The sequence below is a fragment of the Cuculus canorus genome, chromosome 3 (genome assembly GCF_017976375.1).
Source record: "Cuculus canorus isolate bCucCan1 chromosome 3, bCucCan1.pri, whole genome shotgun sequence".
NCBI lineage: Eukaryota > Metazoa > Chordata > Aves > Cuculiformes > Cuculidae > Cuculus > Cuculus canorus.
The window spans coordinates 9,803,295-9,825,935 of record NC_071403.1 but is presented as its reverse complement, the minus strand read 5'-3'; the positions used below and the strand labels follow the sequence as shown (position 1 = coordinate 9,825,935).

Below are 22,641 nucleotides of genomic sequence, written 5' to 3'. Positions count from 1 at the left end.
CGCCGAGGTGAAGCGCCATACGATATCCATAGAACCATAGAATCACCAGGTTGGAAAACATCTCTCAGACCATTGAGTCCAACCATTCCTGTCTGCCACCAAACCACGTCCCTGAGCACCTCGTCTGCCCGTCTTTTAAGTCCCTCCAGGGACGGGGACGCCACCCCCTCCCCGGGCAGCCTCTGCCAGCGCCCCATGACCCTTTCTGTGGATTTCTTCCCAGCCCCGCAGCGAGCGCCCCGACACAAACACTGCTGAAACGAGAGGTGCCCCATCACCGAGTTACTTCGAACGGCAGTTCTGCCCCTCTGGCGTTAAAGATCTGCTGCTCCCGCCCGCCGCCCGCTGTCGGGATGCTCCTTCAGACCGGGGGAAGCCCGTCCCGCCCGTCCTTCGGGGCCGGGGTGCGAGGAGGGGACCCGGCAGGACCCGCCCCGTGCCGGGCGGCGCTGCGGGTGGGGCGGGGCCGGCGCTGCCGAGCAGGTGGGGCTGCGGCGGGGACGGGCGGCTGCGGGCAGGTCAGCGGGGCTCCCGGGGGAGAGGGGGAACGGCTGCATCCCTGGGGCAGTGGGGCTTCCGGCTGCATCCCTGGGTTGGGAGGGGTCCGGCTGCATCCCCGGGTTGGGAGGGGTCCGGCTGCATCCCCGCGGGGCTCCTTGGGGGAGTGGGGGTCCGGCTGCATCCCCGGGTGAACGGGGATTCCAGGTGCATCCCTGCGGGGCTCCCTGGGAGAGTGGGGGGCCCAGCTGCATCCCTGCGGGGCTCCCTGAGGCAGTGGAGATCCAGTTGCATCCCTGCGGGGCTCCCTGGGAGAGTGGAGGTCCAGCTGCATCCCTGCGGGGCTCCATGAGGCAGTAGGGGTTCAGCAGCATCCCTGCGGGGCTCCCTGGGAGAGTGGGTGTCCAGCTGCATCCCTGCGGGGCTCACCCAGGCAGTGGGGGACCGGCTGCATCCCTGCAGGGAACGGGGAGTCCAGCTGCATCCCCGCAGGGAGCTCCATGGGGCTGTGAGGTGTCCGATTGCATCCCTGCAGGGACAGGAAGTTCGGCTGCATCCCTGTGGGGCTCCATGGGGGAGCGGAGGATCCAACTGCATCCCTGTGGGGCTCCCCGGGGGGAGTGAGATGTCCGGCTGCATCCTTGCGGGGAAAAGGGAAACCGGCTGCATCCCTGCAGGGCTCCCTGGGGGAACGGTGGGTCCAGCTGCATCCCTGCAGGGTTCCCCGGGGGAACGGTGGGTCCAGCTGCATCCCTGGGGGAACCGGGGGTCTGCCTGCATCCCTGTGGGGCTCCCCTCGGTCGAGGGGTGCAGTTGGAGGGGCAGTCTTTTGGGGGACGTGGGGACAGTGGGTGCCAGAAAGCCGTAGGTTTGGGATAGAGGAAAACTGTGCCTCTTATTTTAACAGGGAGCTGAAAGTGGACTGTATCGCTGATGTGGGGTTTTACCGTGTGATTGCAGTGCGTGCAGGCAGATTGTACTAGTTTGGAATCCTTGCCTTGTTCATTGGCACAAGATGAAATCGTTTATATCACGCTATATACTTCTGTGCCGTACAGAAGTCTTCTTTATTCTCACACCATGGTTGAAGCGAGTCACTGACTGTATGTTAACTTCTTTGATAGTTTGTGGCGTGGGAAGTCAGACTTGGCGATAGTAAGTAAAGCAGAAGGGTTTATAATAATTGCAATTACATTTTTTTCCATACCTGTAAAGATAAATCTGCTCTGTAGGATGCTTCTGATTAGCACTATCCAGTTCTGTAATGCTTAGATTGTACGTGGTACTTACTGTGCTGAAAGAATCTGGTGTCTGATTCCCTGATTTCACAGGCTGGAAAATGAGTCCACTAGTTGATTCTGAAAGCTTTAAGGCACCCGAGAAAGCCTTATGGGTTTGTTACACTTAGTAAACTTACTTGGAAGTTTCCCTCAGACCTTATTGACTGTGGGGGTGCTCATTATCTCTCAGATATTTTTTCAAATACATAATACTGAACTAAAGGGGCACAAAATATTTATTTGAAGAACTGTGCTAAGTATTTTCCTTAGGAAATTTGATTTTCATTAGGAAGACTTTGATAGGATATAGGATATTAAAGATGTGCAAAATCAAGACAAATGGCATTCTGGGATGCATGACAGGAGTGTTGCAGGTGTGTGATGGCATCTCTTGATCTGTGTCTGGTATCAGCACTGTCTGGGATTTTGGACATCACAGGTCCAGCAGAGACTTACCAGTTAGGCAGGGGATGAGTAGCAAAGGTGATCAGACATCTGGAAAACATAGTCTATGAGAAAATAGTGAAAGAACTGGAATGTTACAGCCCAGGGAAGCAAAGACTGATGAGAGATGTGATAACAATCTTCAACTGTGTAACTGGTACTGCAAAGTGGCAGGAAACAAACTTTTCTCCCCGTCCAAAGGAGATGTAACAAGAACCAGCATGCTGATCTGCAGAAGGAGGGAGATTAGGTTAAATGGTAAGAGAAGTCCTATCTAATTGTGCAGATAGTTGAGCGTTGGATTGGCCAGGTAGGATGTGGAATCTCCTTCACGGGAGCTTTTGAAAATCAGATCTAACAAACATTTAGGAGAAATGTCTAAGGCAAGGGTCACCATGCCTTTCTGTTGTGAGAGGTGCTGCATGGGCTTTCCAGGTCCTCTACAGGCTCCAGGGGTGGCAGAGGCTACTAGGAGGCCAGCCTGTGAACTCGCACTCTTGGTGATGGTCACACATCAAAGAAGCGGCTTTGAAAGGACTCAGTAATCTATTTATAGTATTTCACTCATATGCCTAACTTTTATACTAGATTTTGTGATTCTTCTTTCTTCTGCTCAAGCTCCATTTGCAGTTGAAGTCCGAGAGCAGTGATAAGTGATTTGCTGGAGAACATCGCATCTTGGTTTGACACTGTTACAACCAGTGAATTGGCTTATTGGTAAATGTTAGGAGATTTGAGTTTATTTTCAAGGTACAGTTCTGTAAACTGTATCACATTGGTCCCTTCATGTCTTCAGTAATACAGGTGTGTCTCTGGCAGTCCATGAGGCAAAACTCCTTTGGTTTAATTTATCTCTTGTCTTGGCTATGATCGTCATTTTTGAAATTATTTGGGTTATAATTCAGTTCTTAAATATACTTTGAAAAATATAGTTTTTCCTACCAAGTTAAGCAAGTTTTTTTGCCTGCTCCATTTATTAGCCCAACTAATTACAGAAATAGCTGTCTGGAATGAGGCTTGGTATTTTTCTTCTCTTACCTCCATTACCTATAGGGTTTTGCTGTTTTGCTCATTTTATTCTTTTATTGTGTTATTCTTTGTGGTATTATTATAGATTTACATATTAATTATTGTAAAAATGTTACCAGATTCTTTGCTTCCAATGACTGCTTGTAAAATTAGCTTCACAGTTCAAAAAAGGATCACTTGAGTGCTTTGAACATCCCTGTTTTATAAATAGATAAGGTCTAACCTCTCTGTCTAGGTTATTTGTTATCATTTCTTGTTTCTGTGTTCTGCCGTTACTTTAGAGAGGCATCAAATAAAGCTGATTCAATCTTTCCAGTGTCTCTGTACAAGACAGACCTTTTTCATGCTCTTAGTAACCTGAAAAATCAAGATGTCTTTGTTTCTGCCTTTTTTCTCTTCTTTGAGCTAGCGCGACCAGAGCTGAGCTCAGTAACCCTGCCAAAGATGTGCTGTTTGTGCAGCATCTTCAGCTGCTTCGTCTTCAGCTGCTTCCCTTGCATCCCATCACACCTGTAGCAGTGTGGCAGTCTGGAGTGCTTGAAGAGACCAAAATGCACCTTCTAGAGTGCATTCAGGTTTTCAGAGGTCTGTTTGTTGCCTTGTATGCTGTCAGAGTTTCTCTGAATCATCTGAAAGGACACATTTTGTCAGGGCACAGCAGCAGAGGCTCCCCATGGAGGATCCATCAGGCCCCAGCAGGGACCAACCCTGGGCATCAGATACCTCCATGGAGTTTGGGGACGGGTTGAGGCTAGACCGAGACGTGTGCCCACATGTGGGGCTGTCATGGCAGGGCCCATGTCAGGGCAGCATAGGACTGCGAGGCGCTGTGGAACCCCCTGTTCCAGCATTGCTAGAGTGGGGGCTGATGGCCCCGGATGCTGATGTGGGATCCTGGGCTCTGGGAAGGGGGCGGTAAAGACCTGTTAGTGCTGTGACAACTCTGATGCATTTCGAAGTTTCCTGATCCAAATTTTGTGTTGAAGATGTTTGAAATGTACCCATTAGCAGAAATCTGAAGTATACAAAGATGTAGGCTTTAGGAAGGGTGAGCCTACAAAGGATGGAAAAAGTTTGCTTTCTGTTCCAGGATGACAGTCGCAAGGATATTGCTGGATAGACTATCTCACCCAATTACAAAATACATGGTGTCCGGAAGTGGTTTTTGCAGTGTGGTTCAGTTCCCTATCCTTCTATTAAACTGGAGAGGGGCAGCTTTAGACTGGACATTAGGAAGAATTTCTTCACCATGAGAGTGGTGAGACACTGGCACACGTTGCTCAGGGAGGTTGTGGCTGCCCCATCCCTGGAGGTGTTCAAGGCCAGGTTGGATGGACCTTGGGCAGCCTGGTCTAGTGGGAGGTGTCCCTGCTCATGGCAGTGGGCTTGGAACTGGATGGTCTTTAATGTCCCTTCCAATCCTGTTCTATGATTCTATGGTTATATGGTTCTACGATTCTTCTTCAGCATGCTCTTGGCTTGCCTGTGCTGGAGCAAGTAGGGTTTGATGCCCCCTGTGCATCCTTTGCCAGGAGGATACAGTGCATCTCTTTGAGCACTCGTGGCAACTACGCACCGATGTGTGCATCGGAGCTGCCTTCGTCAGCCAGGGTCTTGTAAGCAGGCAACTCTACTGGCCAGGAATAAAATTTAGGGGTGAGCAGAAAATTGTTAAGGACGTTGCTACACTGTGGCACTACATGTTGCTTTGTTAAATAAATAAAAAAAAAATATCCAGGCTTGGCATTTCTTTATGGGTTTTAGCTATGAATGGGAAAATAGAGTAAGCCCTCCAAGGCTTCTGTGTTGCTTCATTTAGAACTGGACTGGCTGTGGAAAAAAGGAGTATACGGTAGAAGAAAATTTAAACCTGTGGGGGCATAGACGAAATGCCTTGAGAGGCTTTTTTCCTCTCTCTGGTTTCTGTAGTAATGGGGTACTGTGAGACTTAAAAAAGAAAGTTTTTTAAGTTGCCATTAATCTATGCAGACATTGTTTTAAAGCGTTGATTGATTTAGCCTTCCAGGGTAGATGTCAGGCACACTATTTGTGATTAACATCAGATAGAAATGAGGAAGATGAACGCTGTTCATCATACTGAATGATATTATGAATGGAAATGAATACAAAGTAAATACATGTCAACCTTTTGGAATTTTGTGTGATTTACATAATTTCAATTTTGGCTTGAGTAATTGATCTTTTTATCAGTGTGATTTATTCTGTAGTAAAGGAGGATTTAAATAGTGAGAAATTAATAGCTGCTCTACATAAAACACTCATGCTGGAATGAAACACATTATAATTTGAACATGCAGAAATTGCAGGGAAGTTGTTTGAAGCTGCTGTGGTGAAAAATAAAACTACAGTTTATGCCAGTGAGAGATTTCCATTTTTCCTTGAATTCTGTCAGCTCAAAGTAAGCCTGTAGTGAGTACTGCATTACCACATAGGAAATCTAAATTTTTGCCTTCTGTGTTAGTACTTTAAGGCCTCCTTATAATTCCAACTTTTATATTCCAAGATTTTTCTCTTTCCTATGATTATTTCCAGTAGCTTGGTCTGAAGCTCTGATTTGAGGTATGAGACACTGTACTAATAACAAAGAAGGGCTGGAGGATTCTTAGCCCTGTAGAAAGAAATAAATACTGATGTGGCAAAATGAGTGGGTTCTGGAGATCGTGGCGGGGAAGACCAGGAGGTTCTGTGATCAGTTGCAGCTCTTTGGGGAGCAGTTGAGAAGTGTCTGTAAGGGCCACCTGCCTTTCTCTGTGGGACTGGTGGCAGGCGTTTTCTGTGGATTGACACAGGGACAGAGGTGTAAGGACTGCTCAGGGCATTTTTGGAACACAGAGGGTTTCGGGGAGCTTTGTGGCAGTGGAATCTCTCTTATTCCCTCACACTTTTCATCCAGACCAGCTCTCCTTGTGGTTTTCTCCACTGTCCCATGTTGTGGGTGCCTCATATCACCTCTGCAGCCATCTATTTTTTTCTCAAGCTAACAGTTTTCCTTTCTTTCTTCATTGGCCCCTGCTAACTCCTCCCCTTCCCAGGCTTTGGGAAAAAGGATGGGGTCTCAGCATCACTTGTTCTGGCTGTTGGGAAGGTGATAAAGTGAGGTATGAAGAGAGATAAGAGGACTGTGCAAAGGGAAAGACTGCACTCCAGTGACCTTGAAGACCAAGGTTTGTTTCTCGTGTGATGTGGGAGAGGTGCGTGGTGGAAGGGTATGGCCGGTCTCGCTGCTGCCTCACACATGCTCATCTCCGTTCTTAGAGGTGGTGGCAGAAGTACTGTGTAAGCAGGAGGTTCTAATCAACGTTTTGAGGTGTAGCTTTGCCATCCCCATCTTCTTTGGCATACATAGAATCTGCTGGTGGAAGTGGACTGCTTGCTTACGAGTGTGCAGGTTTGTGTGTGCGTGTAAAGACCTGAAACAAAAAATGATCGTTGTTTTTTTATATTTTAATTGGGAAGTTAAGATTAGCTGGGAGGGCTCTAAATTTATCCGTCTGGACAGGGCATATCCATGGTTGAAGTGGTTGTAGCACACTGTGTATGTGCTGATGTAATGGAACTTGTAGGACTTTAAAAAAGATTTTATCTGTGGAACATGCTAGAAAAATGTCTTTATCTGAGCTGTCTTTGAAGGGAAATCAAGTTGCTGGAATGAAGAATATCCCAGCTTCTGTGGTTGGAGTGTACATGAACACTGATATTTGGTTAGGTCAGAGCACTTTTTGTGCATTTTAAAGGCCATTTACCCAAGACTTTGTGTTTCTTTTTATTTTTATTTCAACTTATCAAATGTACAGTGTTGATTTGTATTATCCAAACTGTCAATTCTTTCCCCCTTTCTTTTGTGTAACTCTTCAGAACCATGGTGATGATAAAACATGTTCTAACTTGCCTGAACTCATTTATATCCTACATGAACAGAAAGTGGAAAAAACCCTCAGAGCTCTAGTTTGAGATTAAGCCAACAGTTTTTAAAGCATGCCAGCTTGTATTTTCCAAAATATTTTATAACAATCTGTACTTTATTCATTAAGTAGAGTTAATGATTTCCAAAAGTTTTCTTTTTTATTCAAAACTGTTGCAGCATATAAAAAGGAGCCCAACTACAGCGATTTGAAGACATGTAGGAGACCAGTGCTGCAGTTGGTATAACAGCAGGGCTATGTGTTGGCTCAGCCTTTAACAAACAGTTGGGAAGTCTTTGTTGTCAAGAGTACCTTGTGCTTCTTTTGTTCTCAGTAGGTAATTTCAATGCACACCCCGTTATGAGGGCCCTAATTCCACAACAGCTTGCAGTAACTTATGTGGAGAGGTCAAGATAACATTACATAGTTCTATCAACAGTACGATTTATTAAAATACCAGATTATTGAGCTCAGTTTAAAATCTTGTGGTATAACCTTTGCTTCACTAAAATGTGCAAAACTGTGTGAACTCCTGCCAAACTAGTAGGGAAGCTGCCAGGAAGAGACCGCATGGTCCCATGTTGAGCTTCTAGTCTATCAGTAGAGTGCATATGTCTGAGGGCAGGTGTACGAAGTGGTAATTTAATTCTTTTCTTGATATCAGACACTTAAAAGATTCAAATTATAAGTACTAGTAGAAAAGTATCTACAGTGTTCTTGAATGTCATAATTTCTTTTTCTTAGATTTTAAACCACCTGGGATCTGCTGGTTGGCTGTCTTGGAGCTCTAGCCCAGATAGACTCCATTAGACAGAGATCTAAGCAAGGCTGTTTAAGTAAGTGTCTCTTCCTTTAATTGCAGCTCTCTTTGACCAGATCAGCATGTTCCTACTTACTTCCACTTGGGATCTGACCCTAGTTTCCTATTATTTCCTCTTTCCTCACTGGAAGTAGAGAAGATAGAATTCCTAGTTAAGTAAAAAGGCAGGGGAGAAAATAAACATTGCGAGTGTAGGAACAGTGTCCTTTGTGGAGAAGAGGAGGCAGGCACATCTGTGCAGTAATTTAAAGGGTGGGTGAATCATACAGAATACGATTTGAAGTTGGAAGAAGCAGAAGTAGACCATTTGCTGGACTGTTAGGGTTGTGGATTCGTTCCTTTCTCAGCTGTGGGAAATGTTTCGAAACAAGAAAAGCACTCTGTGGGAAGCGGCTCTTCGAGATTAGACTTTATGCCCATGTCAGAAACCCAGGGGAAAGTTACATAAAGCTGAACTTTCATTTAATCAGAGGATTGATAGCTTATGGGACATGGACACAGGAGTCTCCAGCTCCTAAAATCTTGGCCTTGTATATGTAGGAACGGTTGGACTCGATGATCCAATGGGTCCTTTCCAACCTTGTGTGATTCTGTGATGATAAAATGTATCTAAGTGCTGGTTATTACACTATGAAAAATATGCTCCTGCAGTACAATAGAAGATAAAATCATAAAGGAGGTTTTTGGTTGTTTTTTTTTCTGTTTTACTACCATGGAAAAGAATGAGGGGTGGGTGGGGAGGAGGAGGAAGATTTATTGAATAGGAATAACTGCAATTTTTTTAAGGTCCTAGACAATGGATTTTTATATTTTTTATTCCCTGATGAATTTTCAATGAGGAGAAAGAAATGTAATTGTGTGGCCCTGTGATTAAGTCCATTTGCTGTGCAAAGAGGCCCACATGGTCATGGTGTGCTCTTGACTCAGCTGAAATGAACATTGACAACTTTTGCCAAAAAGAGGAGGGAAGCCAGGATGCAGAGGATTTCATTAAAGAACTCAAAAGAGAGGACAGCTGCACCTAATTTTCAGAAGCACATAGTTGTCTTCAAGGAAGCCAAGCAGTACCAAGAAAAAAAACTTAATTTTTATTTCTTAAAGAGTAAAGGCATTCAACTTATTTTATCTCTTATTTTCTTTCCCAGTCTGGATTTAAATAAGGTATCTGCCCTCAGAAGAGGTATTTCTAGCAAAGAATTTATTGTTTGTGTATGCGTACATATACTACTTACTCTAAGTAATCCCTAAAGGAAATGAGTTGTTCATGCTTTGATGGTACATGACAGTAGTAGCAAGAAAAAGGCATTCAACAAAACCATCCCGGAGCTGTCCAATGAATTTCCCTTGTGAAAGTTTTGGAGCTTTGCAAAAGACCTTATTCTCTCTGTGGCTCAACAGTTGACCACATGCAGTTTTGGATTTGTTTCCTGGTTGACTCAACATAATTTTCGAATAGAGCTGTGCCAATGTATGTCTTCTACTCCTGCAGACCCCGGGTGTAACTGAAGTCATTATGCCTACATTTCTGTCAATAAGAATTCCTACACGCCTACACATCTGATGCTAGGCGTGCCTGGAACTGTTTGGCACAGTAGGTACTTAGCAGAAGCCCAATTCCTAGAAAGATTTACAGGGAAGAAATTCCTCTGTCTCCCCTGTGGATCTTGATCCAGCAGGAATTTTTAAGACATGTTTTTGGAACCAGCTCCATGAAGAGCGGTATTTTTTACTTTATATATATCATGTGGTTAGAGGACTAGTCAGAAAAGAAGAGTGAGGTTTAGTTCATTCCTCAGTCTGAAGCAATTTGAACCATTTATCCCTACGTTTCTGGTAAATATTTAAATGGTAAGCTTCTGGACAGAGGTGGAATGGGAGAGGAGAATGAGGTAGGATGTGACTGTGGGTGGTATAGTGTGTTTCAACCCCTTTTTTTCCAGCACTACAAAGAGTTATAAATATGGGTATCAACATTATCTGAAGTGATCCTTGTGGCATAAGTGATGTGCATGCACACTAGGAATCTGATTTGTTTGGGGTATTACATCTTCGAAAGCAAGCTGCATCACTCAGGAAGAATTTGTTTTTTTACGCTGGACCAAAGTGAGATGTGTATGTGTCAACTATGGTAAAGATTATGCCTCTTACTAAACAAAGAGGAATGCTACATAAAGGTCTGATTTATTTAATCAAAGGTAATGACAAACTGTGTGGGTTTCTGCATTAGAAGAAAAAAGGTGCAAAATTAAAGCACACAGCATTGTTCATGCTTTTTTGAGCAACAGCACACTGAGGAGCTTTTGTAAGGTTTTCATATTCAAGATGTCTCTGAGCAGAACTGAAGAAGGAATTTCTTCACCATGAGAGTGGTGAGACACTGGCCCAGGTTGCCCAGGGAAGCTGTGGCTGCCCCATCCCTGGAGGTGTTCAAGGCCAGGTTAGATGAGGCCTTGGGCAGCCTGATCTGGTGGGATGTCCCAGCCCACGGCAGGGGGTTGGAACTGAATGATCCTTAAAGTCCCTTCCAACCCAAACTATTCTATGATTCTGTGACACTCACTCAGCAATGCTCTGTAGCACAGACACATATGACCTGCCCAGCAGTCTGTGCCTGACTCCAGACTACCCTTCATCACCAGAAGGCTACGTTCTGGAACAGAGGTTTCAACACGTATTAGTCATACTATGTTCTTAACTCTTAGCTTAGTAGAGGACTGAAATATAGAAATAAAGCTTTAATGCATTTTTTAACCTGTCTTTTAGAATTCATGTAAATTAAGTCTACTAAAACTTTGTCTATGAAGTGAACTTCATTGACAGAACATCGTATGAAAGGGAATATCTTTAGAAATGCTTCATCTGGATCTATTTTATATCTCTTTTTGAGTATGTTGTTTATCATAAGTTATTAATTGTTATATATTGGATAAGTTGGGTATGGATTTTTTTGATCTTGTTCTGTGGTTGCTTAATGGTTGTTGATGCTGTTGACTTACTGTATTTTTGGCAGTTTATGAATCCCACGATTTAAAATCTGATATTTCATAATAACACTATAGAAATTAATCTGAACCTTGTGCGTCATGGAAGACATATATAAAACAATGATTTTATGTTGGTGCTCCATAGCATAAATGCAGGCACTGAACTCTGATGAATCTGGATCTTTTGGTTTGTTTCATGACAGGCAGTAGCGACACCTGATTCAGTAACTGCTTTGCATGAAGTGTTTAAAAATTAACTGGAGCAAAAAATGTAACCTGCTATTATTACCTCCAGCATCTTTAGAATTGTGGTGATTAATGGTCAAACTCTTAGAAATGCTTACAGAAGGCTAAGGATTTGATATCATTAAAAAGGATCATTCCCAAAGGGAGGCTGTGGAATACCATAGCCTGAAGAATCTGTGCTACTAATGTTTTTAAACCATGGCTTTCATTTACTATAAGAAATACAAATTGGAACTGACGTTAAACAGATGAATTTATCTCCACAAGCCTTCTTTAGATGAAGTTGCTAAGACTGCGTGCATGGTGCTTTTGTCCAGCTGTATAATCCTTAGCTTCGAGTGCCAGAATAAACCATGGAAACACTGTAAGTAACAGTCAAAATTTTGTGTTCTTAGGAACACACAGAATATATTACAATTCTCTAATGTATGTAAGTTCAGCTTTTTAAAACAAGCGAACAAACAAACCCCAAATCAACCTATTTTTCTAAGAGCACCAGTGTGACATTTAAAAAAACCCAAAACCTTCTCAACTTGACTACTCTGGAATATGTCTGAAAGTGCATCTGGCATGTTTAGAAATGTCAGATTTCTGGCACAAACAATAACATATTGTATTCTTTCCACTTTTTTTTAAAGCCATGAATTAGAATTTATGGCAATATAAAATCTGCCTTTTTAATTTGTGGGATTTCTCTGAAAGGAAAGTGATACAGCTGTTTATGCAAGAAAGCACGACCTGTATGGTAGCATCAATATATGCTGTAAGCAGCTCGTCATAGATCCTAGCAAGTGTGCCATGTTGTTCCATTCTGTCTTTTGCAACCTATGTTGGTGACAATAGACATTAATAGACTCTATGAAAAATAAATTACACATGCTTTGTTTTGTGTTTTGAGAGGCAGTAACTATTTGGGAACGATTCATCTGTGCTACCTGATTCAGAAGTGTGATAGTTGTGAATTATTAACAAATTTGGGCCTTTTAATGTCAAAAAGAAATGAAGAGCTGAACTGTTTACTCTGTTCTCTTGAACAGAAAAGTTGAATGGCATGAAGAAGGCAGAACGAGAAAGTTTTCAGCTATTTGCTGTGTTGACTATAGTATTGTAAAAGATATAATTTGTATTCAGAGCAGTCTGAGGTGGTATGCTCTTCATGCTAAATAATATTTGATTCGTGCACCAACGGGGGAGGAAAAGCACCTTATTTATTCTGGTTCCCTGGTGGAAACATAAGAGGTGTGTGGGTGATGAGTGTTTATGACTGACTGGGATCACTGCTGAGAAGCAAATGTCATCCCTGGGGCCCAGATGACTCTCTGACCCATATGATGAAGATTTCTTCATAGGCATAGAGTGGGAGGAAAGAATTTGCTTTCTTCCCATGTGCTGTAACCTGGCAAGATGGAACAGGATGCTGCCCTCCACCCCAACTCCATCCTTGGGGTGCCAGCTTACAGGAAATTATCTGGGATAGTTGAGGAATAATTTTCCAGAATTTTGAACACCGAGATTTCTGAGAATTTCCAAGTGCATAACAAACTTGCATGGCTCTGGCTGTTGTAATTGTTGTAAAAACAAATACCTCTCACACTTGAGTGTCATTCTTACAGTATCCTGGAGATTTGGAGTTACACTCCTCTTGAACTATTAAATCCTGATTAGTAAATGTCTAAAGATTAACTAAGTGGCCAAGAACAAATTGTCTGGAGTGATAGAAAAGAAAAAGCAAAGAAATTGGAGGTAAATGTTTATAGCAGTATTACAGGATTTGTGAACTTTTTCATAGCAGAGATGAGACTGTTCTTATGGTTCTGCTAGCTTAGTAGTGGGAGAATCACTCTCCAGCATCACCAAGGGTATGGCTCATCATAAAACAAGAATATGATAGCTAGGCAGTTGATACAGATACAGAGCTATGTATCCAACTACAGGGTATCGCACTTGAAAATTCAAGCACACGAAGACATGTAGGGAACACTGTAAAAATGGTATTACAAACGCTGACCCTTAAACAACGAAACAGAAGAGTCAGAGTTACTCATGAAAGTGGGAAAGCCATCACTACTTGTTAAAGGATCATAGGCAATAAAAAGCCACTTTGAAAGCTGAAGAGCTGGTGGGTGTCTGCTACAGAGGCTGCTGTTGCATCTGAGCATGAGATTAATTTCTTCTTAAGCATCTCTGAGGTGTCATAATAAAAAAGATACTATTGTATGTCTGACTTCAAACCGGAAGACATTTAGTAGTCTCCTCATGTGCAGGAATATGGCTGCATATTCTGTGCATGTGATGCGGGAGATACGGAGTAGCTGCTGTAGTGTGGGCTGTACTTTGAATACCCAAACTCTATCTCATGGTTACTCAGCTGTCTGTTGTCTTGTTCCCAAGAGAAGAGGTCAAGATATGATGTGGCTGCCTCTGAAGCCCCGTTATGCCCTCTGGGCCAGCAGGAAGGTGGGGTTGTCCCATCTCTTTCTCCTGTCTGGTCCTCATCCACACTCTCCTTACCTTCATAGGCCCTGTTCCGCAACACAATATCTCAGAAAAGCGAATGGCTTGGGGAAGAGTGATGTGCATGAAGGGTGGGGGCCATGCACCTTGAAGGCAAGTGCTCTGGAAATTGTAGTGTGAAGAGTGAAAAGGAGGGGTACTGGAAAGGAACTGCAGAGGTACAGAAATATGGAGTTTGGAAGGGGTGTACTGGGATCATCTAGTCCAGCTTCTGGTCAAAGCAGACCCAGAAAGCTGGCTAGGGTCTTGTTAGATCTGGTTTGAATAACACCAAAGATGGAGATTTTGCCACTTCTTCTAGTGTCTGGCCACCTTCTGGTAGAAAATGTTACCCTCACACTGAGTTGGCGTTTCCGCTGTTCCTATGTCTGCCTATTTCCCCTCATCTTTCCATTTTACAGCTGAGGAGTGAATCTGCCTTGACGTCTTCTACATCTTCCCTCTGGACAGTTGCAGACCACACTGAGATCTCCCTGCAGCTTTCTTTGCATTTAGGTAAGCAAGTCCTTGTTCAGATGCCTATGTAGGGGACTAGGAAATACTGGTGTTTTTCCTGTGTCAGAAAGTGATTTGCAACATCCAGGTTAAGGTTTGCATGGTATCCGCTGGTTTGTTTGGGTTTTTTTTCTTAATGCTATTTACCTGTATGAAAAAAAGTTGAAAGCAGAGAGAAATACACGGGAGATTTCTGGGAAGGGAATATCCAGAGTCATGGGTTACGTAGTGCTGGGTGGCTCTGGACTTTTCCCCACTGTGCACCTTTGCAAAACCTTCTTGGTGTTTTTTGTACGTTCATTAGTTACTGAGCTCTGCAGCTACTGGCTCCTTAGTTGCTATCTGTACTGAAGGAAAAACACATAGTAGGGACCAGGGAGGATTTTTATACTTTATGAATGTAATAAAAATATTTGTCTTCCTATAACCAGCTGTAAGAGTCATCATGTTGTAAAGAAAGTGAGCTTGAATACTTGCTGGAATACCTTTAGTCTTCTTGAAAATGAAAAGCAAATTTTGCATAGTTTTAATTATTGCTTGGAATCATTCTATATCTGGAAATGGGAGTGTTCATCAAAGTACAAAATTTTGGATATACTTGAAACACCAAATGTTTATGTTTTCCCCTTTGAGCATGAATGTGCTAAATATCTGTTTTCTTCCTTAAAAAAACTGTTTAAAATATTAAGGGTCCGATTTAGTTCTAAAGACAAGTGGAGTGGACAATTTTTTCTCAAGGTTTTCACTAGTTCAGGTCCTAAATTCTTTTAGAATTCTTCCTATTTCCATTCCTTCAGCCATCGTAGCCTCCTTGGAGTGGCTTGTCAATATTTTCAGTAAAAACAAATCTAAGTAAAAAAACCTATCATTTAAAAAATATAGAATTGGAAAGCCTAAAATTCTTTTTTGTCTATCTGGTGTGACTCTTCTTAGTTTGGTGTCAGTGAGTTTGTATATCATTGTAAAAATGCTAACATACAATGAAATGTTTTAAAGGCCATTCTACTTGATCTTAAATTTGTATGGTAGTCTAAAGGCTGTCACGGGAAGTTAAATGGAATAAAATCATAGAATCATAAAATAGTTATGGTTGGAAGGGACATGAAAGGTCATCCAGTTCCAACCCCTCTGCCATGGGCAGGGACATCCCACTGGCTCAGGCTGCCCAAGGCCCCATCCAACCTGGCCTTGAACCCCTCCAGGGATGGGGCAGCCACAGCTTCCCTGGGCAACCTGGGCCAGTGTCTCACCACTCTCAGGGTGAAGAAATTCTTCCTAATGTCCAGTCTAAATCTGCCCCTCTCCAGTTTACACCCGTTGCCCCTGGTCCTATCCCCACAAGCCTTTATGAACAGTCCCTCTCCAGCTTTCCTGTAGCCCCTTCAGGTGCTGGAAGGTCACTATAAGGTCTCCTTGGAGCCTTCTCTTCTCCAGGCTGAACAACCCCAACTCTCTCAGCCTGTCCTCATAGGGAAGGTGTTCCAGCCCTCCGATCATTTTTGTAGCCCTCCTCTGGACCCGTTCCAACAGCTCCGTATCCTTCTTATGTTGAGGATTCCAGAACTGGACACAGTATTCCAGATGCGGTCTGCCAAGAGAGGAATAGAGGGGCAGAATCCCCTCCCTCGCCCTGCTGGCCACGCTGCTTTGGATGCAGCCCAGGACACGGTTGGCCTTCTGGGCTGTGACCGCACATTACCGGCTCATGTCGAGCTTCTCATTGACCCGCACCTCAAAATCCTTTCATTCTGTAGTATAAAACAATAAAATCAAGTTTTGAAGCTTGAACAGAGACTTCAACCAGCTTTCCCCATGGCTAAGGATTGCCTTTTTTTTTTTTTTTTTTTTTTTTTAAAAGATTAATCTGTTTTGCCTTTTATTGAATGTTTCTGGAAAAGAAAAGAGTGAAAAGAGGGAGAGCAGTTAAAGAACTGGAAAGGACCAAGCTTTCAACTAAAGTTTTAAAAACTTCAGCTAAAGCAGAGATCCATGTCATCATTCTTATGCTCCCCAGCATTTCACAGTATTTAAATTAGCACTGAGAATAGCACTAAGTATAATTTGTGGAAAAAGACAATGAACAGCACTAAAGGGCTTGATCCATTGTGCTTGATGCTGTAATCCAAGCCTGCTTCAGGGAGAAACAATACAAATGAATAGAAGAAAAAGAAAGGAAGATAGAATACATGACTTCTATTTCTGACTGTGGCCCTTACTTGTAGGAGGCAAACAGAACCCATAGATGATTTATTTTCTCTGCACAGCAAAATTTTTTTAAGATCACCTGTTGTGTATTTCTCACTGCTTCTCTTGCTTTCACAGCAAGTGTTGCAGTCATCACATTGCAAATAACAGCTACGCCAGCCCTACCCTCCCTTTTATAGAAGTAGGGAATACAAATTAAGAAAAGGAAAAGAAAATAAATGTTAGGCAAAAAAAAAAGGAAAAGTGAGTGAGGAACTATTGGCAGAAATGTGTATCTGAGATATCAGGACTGAGCTAGATTTGGTAGCACTGACAATGTTTCTGAATCCTCGTGTGGCTTGCTTTTCTGAGACTTTAGGACCACAGCAGTAATGGATAAGCAATTCTGTGTATATCCTGTCACCAAGGCATCATCCTAACATAGTCTTTAAATTGCATTTGAAGTTCTTACTTGGATTGGTTTTGCTTTTGTGTTGCCTTTGAGTCTCTTTCTACTAACAAATGTTGATAGAAAGAGACACAAATGTTGATAGAGATTGTACCTTTCTCTCAGACTTGAGCCAATTCCTGTAGTGGTTTCATTGTTAAATTATATATAATTATATGTAATCATGCAGAATTATTATGTATATTTTCCAGTTATTTCATTGTGTGCCCCAATTAATGTTTTCCTTCTGTTTACCAACAATTCTCACTGGCCCAATTGAACTCTTCCTTCCTTAACTTTGACAAAACGGTCTCCCAAACTATTGCTTCAGGTAGCTATTTGTATTAAATTGTTTTCTGTTTCTCGGTTTGGTAACATAGATACATTTACGTGTGCACACTCAAAATTTGAACTCTCGGATTTCCTGTAGGAGTAGGTACAAATGTTTCCTACGCAGAATTCTGTTCTCGTATGCTAGGTTAATACCAACTGTACAATTTCAGTGTCAGATTTTATCCTATTGATTAGCTGTTTTGTTTTCCTTGGGTCCATCCAAGGAGAGAAAATTCTGTGGAATCTCAAGCTGCTTGATAAAGAAAGAAATAACAGCGTGGGCTTTTCACAGACAGGATGAAATCATGGTTTCCAGGGAGATCTCAGATTCATTTGTTGCAGCCAGAATGCTGAGCTGCCAGCTGTGGTTGCTTGCATAAGTTGCCCATCCTATATTGTTTTCCAGTCAGTTGTGTATCAGTCCAGCAGCTCAAATGCTGTGGTAAGCCTTTTTTTTCTTTAACCCGTAGTAACTAATTGCTGGTGCTTGGCACAGTATCCCCTTGGAGTGGGAAAAAATCCAATGAAGTGCAAAGTGCCAGAATAAATTTGATTTAAAAATGCAAGCTTTCTGTGACTTTAGATGTTGGAGCACAAACACAAACTTTTTTGGCTGTAGACTGGAGGAGACTGTGGGTTTGTTGTGCTTTACTGAATCATATGAAATATAAACAGCTTATCCTACTTGAGGGGATTCTTTTCTTCGAAATATGTATCTTCTTACTTGGTTTAAAACATATGCCAACTGCTGCCAACTTGGTGCTTGATGTATAGCATCAAAGTTGGCATAAGCCTTTTTACACTTGGTATAACGTTTTCTTTGCAAAATCTGCCAAAATTATGGTAATGACTTTAATTCTCTGTGCTTTTATGTAATCTGCATAATACTTTATGCGGTCTATATATTAAAGCTGTAAATCTGGAGTGTAGTACTAATTCCTATAGGTTAATTTGCACCTAATAGCTCTAATAGTGGAAATTGTAGTCCTATTGCAAAATAGTTTCATTGAAACTACCAGTCCATTGTTTTTTTGGGTTTTTTTCCTTAAGTATCCCTAAAATATCTTTTGGAGTAAAGATTGAAGTGGCGTTTTTTGTCAGTAAATTGAGCGATGCTCTTTTGACTCTTAAGTCAACTATTTTTAATGAGAGGTTTAAATTGTGGCTGTGGTACGAATGAATGAAATATCAAACATAAACCTGAAAGAGTTGTTAATGCCTTTACTGAGCTTTGGGGGAGAAATACAAAACAACGTTTGGGCAGCGGACACAGACCACGGTAGTGCATACTTGATGTATGTGTAGAGACAGGTGAGATTGATTTCTGAAAATGCAGACGAGATGCGATGCCTCAGTGGCATGAGTGAGACATTTGGTATTCCAGGAGTTATCCTGTGTGGGGAAATAACTGGAATAAATGTTACAGTGTGGGGCTTCCTTGTTTATTTGTGTGCCTTTCATAGTTTGGGAGCGCTGCACACCTGCACCAACCCTGCTGATGTGGGTGCACTTTTATTTCAGTGACTGTTCTGAACTGTGTGCTGCCCTTTCTCTGAGCTCTGCAATACTCATTCACTTTCTGCAGTGCTTGGACTTTCAGCTCCACCTTCAGCTACCCCAGGCTGCTTTGCCATCCGTGCCACACAGGTCCCATTGCTGCAGCTCTCGACGTGGTGTGCTCGCTTACTCAACTCCAATAGTTCTTCTCCTGCTCCTCTCCTCACTTCTTCCATGTGTTTCTCCAGCTCTGCCTGGAGATCTCTGTCGATTTAGACTTTAGGAGGGAGAAACAACGCTGTGCCTCTAACTCTTGCCGCTGTTGTAAAAAAGGACAACAAAGGTGGTGGGAATGGAAGGAAAGGCCCAAGTAGAAGCCGTGTTAGTCTTTCCATTTTAAGGGCATCCAGGCAATGCTGTCTGCTTGATTTCAGGATTAGGAAATAAAATATCTTGAGCTGAGTACTCCAACTGTGTGCTTTGTATAGCCTTGTATTCTTACATAGACTAAATACAGATATTGCTTAGCCAGAGTGGAACCATTTTACAACTACTTTTCATTCTTGTTGCACTAACTATTAAAAAAAATAAAGAAAACTTAATACATGCGTAACTTAAATATATAATTTTCTTACTTAATCCCTCTTGATAAAACCTCATCCAAAGTAGTCTGTAATTACGTGTTTAATGTTGTAGAACACTCGTGGATGAGTGTAATTATGCTGGTGAATATGCCAAAATAGTTCATTCCAACACAGAAATAGAAAGAAATGGTATGGGGGATACTAATGTGCTCATTACTGTAGAAGATTTTATCTGTTTATATATGATCTTGCATTTATGGACATCTGTGTATGTGTAAACTGAACCTAAATTAATGACGCCTTCACAGCCTCACCCTTCCTAGGAAATGCTATTATTCTTTTAAATGTTTACAAGTTTAATAACCTCATCAGCTGTGCCCACCAAGAAAAATAAATGAAGAGGAACAATATGTGGAAAATGTGAATGCAGAATGGAGCTGAAATCCAAGTAGAAATAAATACAGATTCAGATGTATTACTTGTTAAAAATAACTGACTTGGAGTAACCTCATAGACTTTTGAATGCTTAGAACTGGTGTTATAAGGTGCAGTTAGGAATGAATAGTTAAATATAAATTGCACTAATGTTCTGTTTCTAAAACTTGTTAATTTTGGAAACAGAGACAACAAATATAAGAAGAAGGTGAAGCAGTATTGCATTACTTTTCCGCATTACTCAATGTATATAAATCAGGATTTTCAGGGTTGCTTTTATCTCGCTCTACAGTTTCTGTAGTATTACGTAAGTTTTGGAAATGCAAAGAATCTCCCGTATGTCCTTTCAATCATTGTTGTTGCAATGTTTTAATATTTGTTCCTTTGTAGGCTAGACCTAACGATCTCTAGTTGAATTAAGAGATGTTTATACAGTGATGTAATATGAGAGAAGTGTTAATTTATATTTGGAAGTTGAGATAATATATATAACCTTTAGTCTGCTTATTTTCTTGGTATGCTGGAAAAGGTTACAGTTATAGCCTTCCTGGCTTCCTTCTTAGGCAGTAGCTAAGGATGAGAAGAAGTGAAGGAAGGAACTCCTTTCAGTATATTTCTTCAGTGTAGTTCTTCAGCAAGAAATCTCCGTCCAGGGGTTTCAGAGAAGGCAAATCTCTCTTTCTCTCTGCATTTCCTAATTTTAATAGTGACAACACTGCACTGAAGAGCAAATATTTCTGATTCTGAAAGTCTCCAAATTGCTCTAAATGGAATTTTTCTTCGGACACAATTCCTGGGAAGAGTAAAATGATATACTTGTCTGGGCGTTGGAAAGCTGGGTATGGAAAGACTGCATCAGTAAACTGCCTTTTGAGATACAGAAGGTGGTGCTTTTAGGCACGTTAAGTGAAAAGTGGAAATATTGCCTAAACCTGCTTAGGCAGCTAAATTTCCTACTGAAAACTTAATTTGGAAGTGAAATTCTGCTGTGCGTGCATACAGGAGAGATGCTGTTGTTTGAACCTCTGTGCGCTTCTGTGTAGCAGAGCTGTTCTGGGAGTTGCATGCCTTTGCCATCTCTAACACACTGGAGTCCTTGAATTCATTAAAAAATCAAGTAGAGGCTATTGGTTTTAGTAACGGTTGTTCCACACGTTCACTGTATAGGAAACCTGAGTTTAATTTCCTTCCCCGTCAGAGGTGTTTGGTGGCTCTGTGCAAATGCTGCTGCAGAGCAAAATTGCAGCACCCAGAAGAAAACAAGAGAGACGTTGCAGAAACTGTCCAATTGATTTAGGCTGCCTAAAATGACACAGGATGTAGGTCAATCAATATGTCACCCGTTTCCAGACTTCATTGAGTTTTCCTCTTATATGTGACAGAAATGGAATATGTATTGGGAGGGCTGTAATTTATCTGTCACTGATCATGAACTCACAGAGCATGGGCTGATGCCACCACACTTTTTTAAACCCTCTTTCTCTCCTGCCTTTGGTGAAGATAGAAATAATACTCTGCTTTGGTGGAGAACAGGGTATACTACTGCCCTTTGGGTCATGGTTCAAGAACTTGATCCTTAGTAGCGCTGCTATGGTTTTACCTTTCATTTACTCTGAGATGCACTGAAACTTGTTGGAGTCTTGATGCAAGTCTCAAAGGTACTGAAATCAGTGAGGAATTCCATGGACCACCTTAGAGATAACTTTTCTCTCTTTCTCATGAAAAAAATGGAGGTCGAAAGCACATCATCAACAGTGATGAATTTTGGCTTTGGGTGATGTCAGTGGAGAGGTCCTGGGCTGATATTAATGGTGGCTTCTCCCTGGTGGCGATAAGACACTTGGGCAACTATTTTCTGCAAGTAATTTCAGGTACACTTCTGTTGCCTGTGCTATGATTACTGTGTCGAGAAGACACAAACATTTGGTGCCTGGAGTTGTTGGTTTGGCATCTCTTTTGACTGTTAGAAGTGCAATGCTATGTTATTATTTTATTTCAAATAACTTGAACACTGGTTAATTCCTGGAATCCTCGTTGGCTGGCTGCTTATGTCTTGGGTTTATCCTTTTAATTTTGGTTCTATTAATAGGTCCAGTTGGATTACTAAGCACTTATTTGGCTTTATACTTATAATGAAGATCTCAAGATCAGTATCTCAGATATTTTTCCAGCTTTGTTGTAAATGAAATGCAGAAGGACTCCCACAAATGCATGGAAAATTTGATCCCTTGAAGGAATACAATTTGATTCTGCAAATCAGATAAGCATGTTTTGCAAACTGTTTTACTGATTCTTTTTAAGAAATATAAATTGGAGCATGGTTTTCACCAAAATAAATCTTGCTCTGATATGATAATTTCATTATTTTAATATTTTTCAAGATTAAAGATGTACACTTCAGGATGCTGTAGTATTCACTAGTGAAGAATGGAAATTCTTTACTGTGAGAAATGAGACATATACGATGCCAGCCTTGTAATTCCCTCTGACGCTCTCTCACACCGATGCCTGATGGCTTGTGAAACTGTTCCCAGTATTACTTCTTTTACTGCTGGAATGAGATTTTGGATATGCCCCTCATGTGAGGCCAGGGAACAGCAGTTCTCTCTGCTTGAGTAGGTGGGACTGGGGACGGGAGGAACTCGCACATATTTCTTCTTCCTTATTCTGCCTTCTTTTCTTTTTGGACTCCTGTTTCTCAGACTTTTAAGACAATTTGGTGTGACCTGACCAGTGAGGTTATGCAAGGAGTGTGCTAATGGTTGTGGACCCCTGTTGTTTAAAATGTGTACCTGAATGAAATGGATGCAAATGAGTGATAGAAGGGAGAGCACAGAACTGAAAAATTCAGAGAACAAGACATTTCTCCTGGGTGTGTGCGTGGAACAGACCACAGCATGTCCTCATGAATTTTCCTTTCCTTAACT

The 22,641-nt window shown here is 41.9% G+C and overlaps 2 protein-coding genes across 2 annotated transcripts in view; one reads left to right on the top strand and one right to left on the bottom strand.

Moving 5' to 3' along the window:
- Positions 1–22,641, top strand: part of COL21A1 (collagen type XXI alpha 1 chain) — a 137,790-nt gene that overhangs the window by 34,149 nt on the left and 81,000 nt on the right. The window lies entirely within an intron of this gene.
- Positions 362–832, bottom strand: LOC128851613 (basic proline-rich protein-like). The gene has a single exon (XM_054061207.1). The coding sequence runs from the start codon at positions 830–832 to the stop codon at positions 362–364; it is 471 nt and encodes a 156-aa protein (XP_053917182.1).